Raw genomic sequence first — 12008 nt, 5'->3', positions numbered from 1 at the left:
TTTATACCCAGTTTAATTTATTTTCTTCGCATAAAGTTTTATGTACATATATACGCTAAACATGTAGTTTGTAATTTTGTTTGTTGCAGTTTACTATTTTTTGGCTCTTTACGTCTATATGCTATGCATTTGTTACATGATTTATGCAATCTGCATTTATGGATAATCTAATATATAAAATTCTCGTGTCACGGTGTACGTTATTGAACTCCTCTGAAACCGCTCGACCGATTTTCGTGAATTTTAGTGTCTAGGGTGGCTAGGGTGGAGAATAGGACAACTTCTATTTTTCATCCTCTTAAAGGTTAAGGGTGGTCCACCCCTAAATTTTTTTAACTTTCCGAAGAAAACTAAAAATTGTTGAAGTTCAAACCGATCTGGCTAATTTAAGTCTTGAAATATTCGTGGAAGGCCAAAAAAAGATTAGAAAGTGAGTAAATATGGAAAAATTGCGAGAAAGATATCAATAAGAGAATTTTATTCGAGTTGACAAGAAAAATATAAAAAGAGAAAACAAAAAAATAATATTTTGAAGGTTGTCATTGTTGCTTTATTAAAATATTTTTGTTATTGTTCAATTGCATAAGCATGTGTCGATAGCCCAAAACCGAACATTTTACACTCATTGATGTAATTTTATTAAGATAACACACAATTTGACCTATATTTTCGGCATAATGTCCATTAGAAAATCATCATATATAGTATATGAGGGGTGATGTAATTCCAGAACCAATTTCACTCATTTTCACCAAGTTTCCAAGGTTAACGGGATTAGGCACCTGTTAGTACGGCACATTCGGCCTAGAAATTACTCCTAAATTGCAAATGAACGAACCACCAGTCGGCAAAATCGCCAAAAATAGCGCTATAACGAAGATTTTCCAAATATTCATATTCAAGTCGCTGGAGGTACTGCACAGGTCTTTAAAAGATCTTGATTGTCGATAAACGTTTTTGGTCGAGTCAGGATTCTGTTAACAGGTGATTTACGCCAGACTCTTCCAATTATTCCTGGATCACTGTTACTAACGGGCTAATCGCATGCCTAAAGTCACATAAAGTATCGCCAATTAACAACTAACATATGAGTGTTTTTGCAACAATATCAAATTGCGAATGTAGAAGCAGTTGGCAGTTGACACCTCGATGGATTAATAGCATTTCCAACAGATTTCTGTCACTTCATTGACTTGAAAGAGAAGTTTTCCTGACATGAAACCTTAATATGATAACCATATAAGACTGATTGAATGACCTATATTGGTGGTAAAAAAAACAAAGATATCGATGATCTTAATGCGACAATTTAGAATTTCGGTCCAGGAGAGTTGACACAGCTACAAAACAGGATGACGTAGTCAATTATCCCAAACTATTTAAAATTGCCTTACTATCACCACTCACTTTACAATGAAAAGTAATGTAAGTTGTCATCATGCTGCGTGACATAAATCGACCTCGAGTAATCAATATCGTCGCTGAAGCCAAGATTGGACCAACTTAATTTAATGTATACCTTAGCCACAACAACGTGTGGCCGGGTCTGCTAGTAATATGTATAATATAATATTTTTATACTCTCGCAACCTATACCTAATTATAAGTAATATTAAATTAAGTGAGCGTATAGTCTTCGATACGTTGTATCTTGGTGGTGAAAACGAGTGAAATCGGTTTAGGAATTACCTCAGTGCCCATATACTATTTATGATGATTTTCGTTATTCTATTGAACTTTATGCCGAATATATGGGTCGAATTGTGTTGTCTTTATAAAATTACATCAATAAATTGCGAGAGTATAAAATGTTCGGTTACACCCGAACTTAGCCCTTCCTTACTTTTTTTTCTTTGCATTCCATACGATATAAAGGGACTATTTTAAAATTCTGCCTCGATAGTAAAATTTTAAATTTTGTATTATGCCGTGGTCGAAAAATTCAATTTATGGAAGGAAATTTGTATGAAATTTTACTTCTTTTACCAATTCAAGGGTTCGAGTTATGAAGAACTTCGAGTTAAGGAAGTTTGAGTTATAGAAGGAAATTTGATTTCTAAGCGCATTTGCAAATTCAAAAGTTCACGTTATGGAGATCTTCGACTTCTACAACTCGAGTTCGAGTTGACTATGGTTATGCTACATCATTTCGTGGCAGTGGATTTATTCTACTATTATATCGAAAGGCTTTTTTATTTCTAAATGGCAATTGCTTTTGATATGGGACTCGATTTACAAAATAAAATTTAAACGCAATGTAACATTTATCGGCACCATGAAAATTTATATTCAGAATTTCCCGTTTATTTCTTGCAATTTTTTTTTCACTTTTCTCAAAATAAACAAATGTTAATACTTTATAGTTAGTAATTATGTTCATGCGAAAGAATTAAATTAAATGATTTAGTTTTTACAGAAACAAGTTTGTGTCTTAAGTCTTTTGTTTCTGGATAATCTTCTCCGTACAAATCCGAATATAAGCTGAGAGACAATAGAAGCTCAAAAATTGCATTTTTTGTACTTCCCATTCCTACAATTCAAATGTAGTTAATTATTGGAGAAAAGAAAATTTCTTTGTTAGTCATTTTATTCAAAAAGTCATCATAGTGGTATGTTGATCGCTTTGATTTTATTAATATTCGGTGTAATATCAGGATGGTGCAGATCAATTTTTGTTTTTGAAAAGTTTAGGCAATAAATTTTATGAAAATCATTGAAAATTGAATAACTTCCAGTGAAATCCCGAGTGCTTATAAATAGTTGAGTTTTTGAAAACATCTTTCGGGATACCATTATATACGTGTATGTATTTAGATCATCAGAACGTCGGTTTCAATTATAACTACCGTTATATTTATATTTTTTCGATTGATTGATTCGTATGTATGCATAATATGTTATTTCTTACATAGACCCATTCCATCTGCTACCCGCCTTCATTACTACTTGCCGCAGCGCTTTACGACATCTTCGCAAGCACTATGCGCTCCAAAGTCAAAGTATTAACAAATACGGTAAAAGTCACAGTACTAATTAACAAATCTAAGCAACGCAATAATTTCCACAATGAGGTATTCGGTATTCGTCTGTTTTGCTAGTTTGACGTGTGTATTGGTTATTTTAGGTTCCCATATAAACTTACTGTACCTACATATACGCTCGCGCATAAATACATCTGCGTATGCATGACAAATATGGCAAGCTTTGAGGGTGGCACGTTTTTATGCGCAACACTCGCATCAGCGACGCTTCACCAGTTGACCACCACTTACTCATACGCTAACGAAACACACAAGTGCCAAAAATTAACGGTCTCTAAGTATTTTCTAGCTAATAATATTGTTTATACGCAACGGTTCTGTTTGGCGTTTGAAGTGCAAACCTATAGCTTGGGTAATTCGCACGCTTAAGTCGCGGCTTTGCCAATACAAATGTCCGAGTATATAAGACTTTGCACTCGCCTACAAATATGCACACATACAAGCGCATACATTTGTGCAACCGACCGCTCGGTTTTTCGTTCATGCCAAATGGCAACCTTGAATTTCGTCCCACCGGTTTGCTTTTTTGTCGCTACCGTTGACTGCTACTGGCAATATCGATTGCATTTCTTAGCGACACTTGCTATGTATTTTACAAAATAATTGAAACACCATCTGCATACTAAAATATTTTGCTTTTGTACTAACATTAACGTTAAAATTAGGGCGTACACAATGCGCGACAAATGCTGTTTCCATATAGCAGGTTGTGCCATGCACTTGTGTATTAGGGTGGGTAAATTTCCAGCTATATTCAGGACTTTAAAGAGAATTTTCTAAGGAAAGGTGGTAAAATGTGCTCGGATCATCATTTGACAAATAATGGTTTCTTAACTATATCTCTAATCTCTATTCTAATCTATTATCTATAATCTATAATCTTTTATCTATAATCTATAATCTATAATCTATAATCTATAATCTATAATCTATAATCTATAATCTATAATCTATAATCTATAATCTATAATCTATAATCTATAATCTATAATCTATAATCTATAATCTATAATCTATAATCTATAATCTATAATCTATAATCTATAATCTATAATCTATAATCTATAATCTATAATCTATAATCTATAATCTATAATCTATAATCTATAATCTATAATCTATAATCTATAATCTATAATCTATAATCTATAATCTATAATCTATAATCTATAATCTATAATCTATAATCTATAATCTATAATCTATAATCTATAATCTATAATCTATAATCTATAATCTATAATCTATAATCTATAATCTATAATATAGATATATGGTCAATAAATGCACTAAATTAAATGAAAATGAATTAAAATTTTGCTATAAGGTTAAAATTGTGAAATCACGTTTTTAATCTAATTGATTAAAGCTTCTCTTAATCGCTAGACACTTCTGTATTCTTGACGCCTATAAGTATGCTATGGTTTTATTCTATTACTGTATATTGTCTGACTCAGTAGGAAAACACGAATGGAATCCCAGCTTTGAATTTATTGGTTTTTCGCAAGCTTCTGACAGTTACACGATAATAATTTTTCTTTGAGAACCACCGCTTTTCTCTGAATTACAGAACCAATTCATTAACGATTTTTAAAAACCAAATTTGAAACATATGACAACTCTTCACTTCAGGAAAACATGTATAAATATTTTCTAAATCTATTTAGTTTTATTTGAAAAATTTTGCAATATTTAATTTTTTATAAAAATTCATTTGGATACAGAAAATGAACATGTGACAACCTTTCTCAAAATAGTAATAAGATAATAAATAAAAGTTTTCTTAAACTCCACAATGTGTGGGTTTTGTTTATAATTTATTTATTACAAATTTCAAAATGGTGGCAACTATTCTCAAAATTGCCTCAGAAAATAAATTTTACTAACACTATTTAGTTTTAGTATTTCGAACAATTAGTAAAAAAGCTTTTTATTTATATCTCATAAAACAAATATTATTTTAAAAAACAAGACGGTAAAAATATTTAATAAGCTAGTAACGGTATTTTATTTCCTTGGTCTCATACGTATCTGTATGCCATTTCCACTCTTCATCACCAACTCGGCCAACGGATTGGGTACGAAATCTTTGACAGGCAAAAACTCATAACTCCGCAATAGAGACGAGAGCGAAAGCTTTAACTCCAACATGGCAAACTTTTGACCTAAAATAGTTATATGTCAAAGAAATTATGAAACTTTTAAAAAATGACAATATTTTTATTTTATTTACCAATGCAATTTCGTGGTCCCGCACTAAACGCTACGAAAGCGAATGGATGCAACTCTTTGTCGGTTACCAAAAATCGTTCTGGATTGAATTTTTCCGGTTCGGGATAATTCTTCTCATCACGATGCACCATATAGGCCAACGTACTAACTGAGGCACCCTTCGGTACTGTTAAATTACCGATTTGTAAATCTTCCTGCACTTTGCGCGAGTAGAATGGCACTGAGGGATAAATACGTAACGTTTCTTTGATAACCGCTTCCAAGTAACGCATTGACTCCTTTTCACGGCCCTGCATGGCTACGGCTTCCTCGTAAGCGCGCTGTTGTTCCTGCTCATGCTGGGAGAGAAGATAAATGCAGAAAGCTATTGCAGAGCTCGTAGTGTCGTGACCCTCGAACAGAAACGTGTCGACTTCTTCGCGTATTTCACGATCCGTTAGACTACCGCCTTCCAGCTGCGATATCAGCAGCATATCGAGGAAGGCTAGGCGCCGTTTACCGCCGACGTCGTCCGATTTCTCAGCGTCTGCCATATTATGTATGTTGGTGTCCTGCAGCATCTGGCGGCGCAGCTTGATAACACGATTGGTTTCGCCATGCAGTACCTTCAGCGCCTCGGAGCGTTCTTTGTACGAATCAGTGAAGCGATAGAGCAGCTCAAAGCGTTGCCAAAATGAAAACGATTGCTTGTGCATGACGCGGCAAATGCTGTAATGAGCAAGAGGAGAAAATCAGAGATGTTTTTTAAATAAAGTTATTTATTATTTACTTACGTTTGCACCGCCTTCACATACTCTGACTCACTCTGCATCTGCGCATTCTTCTTTATGCCCATCGCCGTCTCTAAAATGGCATCCAAAGCGAATAACGTTATATATGGGTATATATCGAATTGCTCGCCATTAGCTTTCTCGCGCAATTTGCTGATAAGAATTTGACAATTATCCTCCATGGGCTCCTTGAATTCGCTCAGTATGCGAAAGTGGAAGGCGGGCGTGAGTAATTTTCGTCGCCGTTGCCATGCTTCGTTGGCGCTTGTGAGGAGACCTTTGCCTAACCATACCTCGACGAGTTCGTAATTTTTGGACTTCCTTAGCAATTTGTTGTTACTTAGTATTTGCCGAACGTCTTCGGGATCAGAAAAGAAAACCATGAGATCCTTACCGAACCATATGCGAAAAACAGGACCATGTTTCTTGTAAAGCGTATTCAACCATGCGAGTATTTCTGAAACGAGCGGGTAATATAATGAACTAGTTTGAAGAAACATATTTGTTATTAATATTATATTATTATAAACAATTAAATTACCTGTTACCAGGTGGCAACCCTTTCTAAAACTATTTGGAATTGTAAAGTTGCTTTGTAAAGCCATTTTGATCTTGCAAAAAGCTATTCTTATCTCATCTTACCATTTTGAATTTTAAAGAAACTTTTAAATTTGTTTTAAATATGTGGCAGCGCTTCTTAAAAATATTTTCAAGCGCAAGACTAACTTAAAATGCTTTGGTTTGCATTATATATTTATGTATGTATGTTTATATATAGAAAGTAAACGTTTTCTATATAAACATACGTCTCATTAATTCTACTAAATTCAAATTAAATTTCTCCTTCTTCTGTTTATCTTTCATTCTGTATATTGTTAATTTTGTAATTGTTGAGTAAGTTTAGAACATTGAATATAAATAGGTGGCATGTTGTTATTCATGTTGTAAAAATTTGTATGAGTGTGAATTGTATTGAGTTTAGACTTTCAAACAGGGGACAGCTCTACTATAAAATTATAAACGTACCTTTCTGTAAGCCTTTTTAGTATTTTTATACTCTCGCAACAAAGTTGTTAAAGAGAGTATTATAGTTTTGTTCACATAACGGTTGTTTGTAACACCCAAAACTAAACGAGTTAGATATAGGGTTATATGTACCAAAGTGATCAGGGTGAAGAGTGGAATTCAAATCCGAATGTCTGTCTGTCCGTCCGTCCGTCCGTCCGTCTGTGCAAGCTGTAACTTGAGTAAAAATTACGATATCTTGATGAAACTTGGCACACTTATTTCTTGGCGCCATAGGAAGGTTGCTTTCGAAAATGAGCAAAATCGGACCACTGCCATGCCCACAAAAACCGCGAAAACCGAAAACACATAAAGTGCAATAACTAAGCCATAAATAAACCTATAGAAATAAAATTTGGTATGAAGTACTATGAAGGGGCATATTTGGATGTAATTTTTTTGGGGAAGTTAGCGTGGCCCGCCCCCAAATAGGTTTTTTGTACATATCTCGCAAACCAATAGAGCTATATAAACCAAATTTTCTGCAGTCGTTTTTTTTAGCCACAGTCTTTTCTTAATACAGTCCAAAAATGAAAGAAATCGGATAGTAACCACGCCCACCTCCCATACAAAGGTTAGGTTGAAAATTACTAAAAGTGGGTTAACTCACTAACGAAAAACGTCAGAAACACTAAATTTCACATAAGAAATAGCAGATGGAAGCTGCACTCAGATTTTTTTACGAAGTGGTAAATGGGCGTGGCGCCGCCCACTTATGGGTCAAAAACCATATCTCAGAAACTACTTGACCGATTTCAATGAAACTTGGTTTGTAATAGTTTCCTTACATACCAATGATGTGTTGTAAAAATAGGCCAAATCGCTTCACAACCACGCCTACTTCCTATATACCAGAACTTTGAAGACGATCTGAATCGTTTACTTTACAATATATAAAGTAAGCACTAGTGAAGATATCGACGCAGAACTTTGCACAAATACTATGTTTATAGTGTGGCAGTCCCATTCTAAAAATCGCCGAAATCGGACCATAGGTTTTTAAGGCCCCATATATCGAACACGAGGACCTCGGTGCTTCTAACCTAATATTATGGTTTCCAACTTTCAATGGACTCTATGCACTATATATGACGAATATGTGGGTCAAATTGCGTATTATATAATATATATAAAGTTAAATAAATAAATTGCGAGAGTATAAAATGTTCGGTTACACCCGAACTTAGCCCTTCCTTACTTTGTATTTTTAAATTTAAAGTATGTTGTTTCGTCGTTATCTTCATCATCACTAGTTTTAGAAAATATTTTTTACAAATATTCTTTCTACTTACAAGTATCACCCTAATACATACATACATACATATGTTTCTCTCAAATCCAAAAAATTCATATTGTATTATTCAAATAAGAAACTCATTTTGCGGCCATCACAATTTGTAAAAGCAGACAATTTTATAGCAACCCAGTTTCAATAAATATATACAGTCATTTTCCAATACCCCCTAATAATGCATTCTATAATTATAATGACAACAACGCGTGTACTAGTAATCATAACATTGTCATATTCAATATTAAAACGATTCAACTTATTAGCAACAAACAAAATAAACCGGCTTACGCTACGTAGGCCAATAACTGAACTTTGCACTTGTTTAAATTAATGTTAAGCAGAATTTAAATATCTGCTTCATTTGTTAAACAAACATTAAAAGAGAGTTTATTTACTTATCTCTTGGATTAAACAAAATGAAATTATTTTGATATTAATCTAAAAAAATATTTTGGGAGCTGAGTTTCAAATTCATGTTGCTATACATATGTATGTATGTATAGTACTCAATTAGAACAATAACTGCAAGAGAGGGAATGCTCTCTCATACAAACAAAAAATTGGACTTTGTTAAGGTAGATAAGAAATAAGATTGCAAACATTAAGAACTTAAACAAGTAAGGAAGGGCTAAGTTCGGGTGTAACCGAACATTTTATACTCCTGCAATTTATTGATGTAATTTTATAAAGATAACACAAGTCGACACATATATTTGGTATAAAATTCAATAGAATAACGAAAATCATCATAAATAGTATATGGGCACTGAGGTAATTCCTAAACCGATTTCACTCGTTTTCACCACCAAGATACAATATATCGAAGACTATCGTCGATTCGGCTATAACCGGCTAAACGGTTGCAACGCCAATCACATACGCTCACTTAATTTAATATTACTTATAATTAGGTATATGGGATCTGGGGGAAGTTATGACCTGATTTTTACCATTTCAGGTACAGAGAGAAACTGTTATAAGAAAAAAATTCAGAGGGAATGAATTACATTAAAATATCTGAGGGATTTGTGTAAAGTTTTATTCCGCTAGCTTCATTGGTTCCTTATGAATACATTATAAAGTGAACGAATCAGATGGAATTCAAAATAGAGTTATATGGAAAATAGACGTAGTTCCACCCGTGTCATCAGGGTGGCAAGAAAGTGTTATATACCGAATTTCATTGAAATCGGTCGAATAGTTCTTGAGATATGGTTTTTGACCCATAAGTGGGCGACGCCACGCCCATTTTCCATTTTGTAAAAAAATCTCAGTGCAGCTTCCTTCTGCCATTTCTTATGTAAAATTTGGTGTTTCTGACGTTTTTCGTTAGGGAGTTAACCCACTTTTATTAATTTTCAACCTAACCTTTGTATGGGAGGTGGGCGTGGTTGTTATCCGATTTCTTTCATTTTTGGACTGTATAAGGAAATGGCTAAAAGAAAGAAAGTTTGGCTTATATAGCTTTATTGGTTTGCGAGTTATATACAAAAAACCTATTTGGGGGCGGGGCCACGCCCACCTCCCCAAAAAAATTACATCCAAATATGCCCCTTCATACCAAATTTTATTTCCATAGCTTTATTTATGGCTTAGTTATGGAATTTTATGTGTTTTCGGTTTTCGCCATTTTGTGGGCGTGGCAGTGGACCATTTTCGAAAGCAACCTTCTCAGGGTACCAAGGAACATGTGTTCCAAGTTTCATTAAGATATCTTTTTTTTTATTCAAGTTATCGCTTGCACGGACAGACGGACGGACGGACGGACAGACATCCGGATTTCAAATCTACTCGTCATCCTGATCATTTATGTATATATAACCCCATATCTAACTCTTATATTTCTTGGTGACACAAACAACCGTTATGTGAACAAAACTATTATACTCTGTGCAGCAGGTTGCGAGAGTATAAAAAGCAAGATTATCTGTACCAACCAATAGATATATGTATATTTATTTGCATAGATCTAATATATAGTATATGTACATATAAATGTATAATGTATGTGTATAAAGGTTAACTTTACAAAATCAAAATTCAAGTTCAGTCTTTATAATTGAATAAGGTCAGTATTATGAATATTATTATGGATGCAATACTTAATGCAGTTTTGCAAGCACAAGGTGCTATAATAGCGCTAGTTATTATAATAATATACATAAATATTATGTAGATTTACGTTGTAATTGCAGTGAGTACCACATTACAACCTGTTATATGAAAGCACTAAATTAAAAACAGTATTTTTTCGGTGTTCAGATATCTGTTTATCTTATTTTGAATACAATTTTCCATAAATTTAAAGTCTTTCAGGGACCCGGAGACCCGATTAATATGAGTTAAGTAACACTAGAAATAGCTGATATAAAAAAAAGAAAAATGAATGAATAATGATAATATAATATTTTCTTGATGACACGTGTGGAATGTGGATGAAATCGGTTCATAACCACAACAACTTCCCATATAACTCAATTTTGAACTCCATCTCATTCCTTCACTTTATAATACATGTATACATAAGGAACCAATGAAGATAACGGAATAAAACTTGACATATGTAAATACTGTATATGATCTGTGGCACCGCTTGTGAAAAAATTGTCGAAATCGGACTATAACTTTTCAATGCCCCGGATATCGAATTTGAAGAACTCAGTGCCTTAGGGTAATTTTTTACCGAAAATATCGGTATAATCGGTTATAAATCGGTTAATATGTGAAATATCTTCGCCAAATTAAACGAGAATATAATCTTAGATATAATGTATGTTGGTGATGAAAACGAGTGAAATCGGTTCAGGAATTATACCAGCCCTTTTCGATTTACACCGAATATATTGGTCAAATTGTGTGTTATCTTAATAAAAATATTGCAATTAATTGCGATAGTATAAAATGTCCGGTTGTACCCGAACTATGCCTTTCCTTACTTGTTATATAATTAATTTCGCTTCGCACAGTGTGTTTTTATCTAGAAGATTTACCAAACACAAAACTGTCAAATCAACTTAAATAAATAACAACATAATATTTAACTCACGCCCTTTCTTCGCATTCTCAATCAGTTCACCAATACTCGGCCCCGGTATGTTGGCCGCGAATTTTCTTATGCGTAAAAATTGTATTATATTCGGCAAGTAGCGCATAAAAAGCGCCCACAGCGCGAAAGCGATTAACGCCAAAGCGTTCATTTATGTGCTTTGTTTTTGTTTTCCAATGTAACAGTTTACTAAATTGAGCTTATCAATAACACACGGACTTGTCTTCGAGCAGAAACTAGAAAGCCGCGGCACAACGTTACTGCCACTGGAGGCAGTTGGACTCGAACTGAGCTACGCTGGGAGTTGTTTTATCGCTGGCGATAAATTCATTCATTGATTACATACATATATATTTATTTACTACATATTCATAATATAATGCCATGTAAATAAAAACAATAAATATTACGGCATATTGCTGTCGGTGCGATAACACTATTCAACAAATATTTTATTTATTTATTTTTTTTTTTTAAGTAAATGTTGGACGCTAAGATTCGAGTATAGAGCTATCAGATATATAAATTTTATTGTGAAAATAATAAAATCGAATAAAAAA

The 12008-nt window shown here is 33.6% G+C and overlaps 1 protein-coding gene across 1 annotated transcript; it reads right to left on the bottom strand.

The window, feature by feature from the left end:
- Positions 1 to 4932: 4932 nt before the first annotated feature.
- LOC105218089 (probable cytochrome P450 4s3) lies at positions 4933 to 11750 on the bottom strand. Its single transcript, XM_029043963.2, has 4 exons — positions 11449 to 11750; positions 6047 to 6500; positions 5275 to 5981; positions 4933 to 5206 (listed from the first exon to the last, which is right to left on the bottom strand). Exons 1-4 carry the CDS (start codon positions 11597 to 11599, stop codon positions 5049 to 5051), a joined length of 1470 nt encoding a protein of 489 aa, XP_028899796.2. The 5' UTR covers positions 11600 to 11750; the 3' UTR covers positions 4933 to 5048.
- Between the last annotated feature and the right edge of the window lie 258 nt (positions 11751 to 12008).

This window comes from Zeugodacus cucurbitae, chromosome 5 (genome assembly GCF_028554725.1).
Source record: "Zeugodacus cucurbitae isolate PBARC_wt_2022May chromosome 5, idZeuCucr1.2, whole genome shotgun sequence".
NCBI classification, from domain to species: domain Eukaryota; kingdom Metazoa; phylum Arthropoda; class Insecta; order Diptera; family Tephritidae; genus Zeugodacus; species Zeugodacus cucurbitae.
Note: the sequence above shows the minus strand (reverse complement) of the source record. Positions and strands in the feature narration are given on the sequence as shown.

Bases quoted from the DNA above. Each gene is read 5' to 3' on its own strand.
- LOC105218089 (XM_029043963.2), bottom strand. From the start codon at position 11,599: ATGAACGCTTTGGCGTTAATCGCTTTCGCGCTGTGGGCGCTTTTTATG. The intron at 6,501-11,448 runs GTGAGTTAAATA...CGCTCGTTTCAG, and splicing joins TGAGAATGCGAAGAAAGGGC to AAATACTCGCATGGTTGAAT. The intron at 5,982-6,046 runs GTAAGTAAATAA...TGCTCATTACAG, and splicing joins TATGTGAAGGCGGTGCAAAC to CATTTGCCGCGTCATGCACA.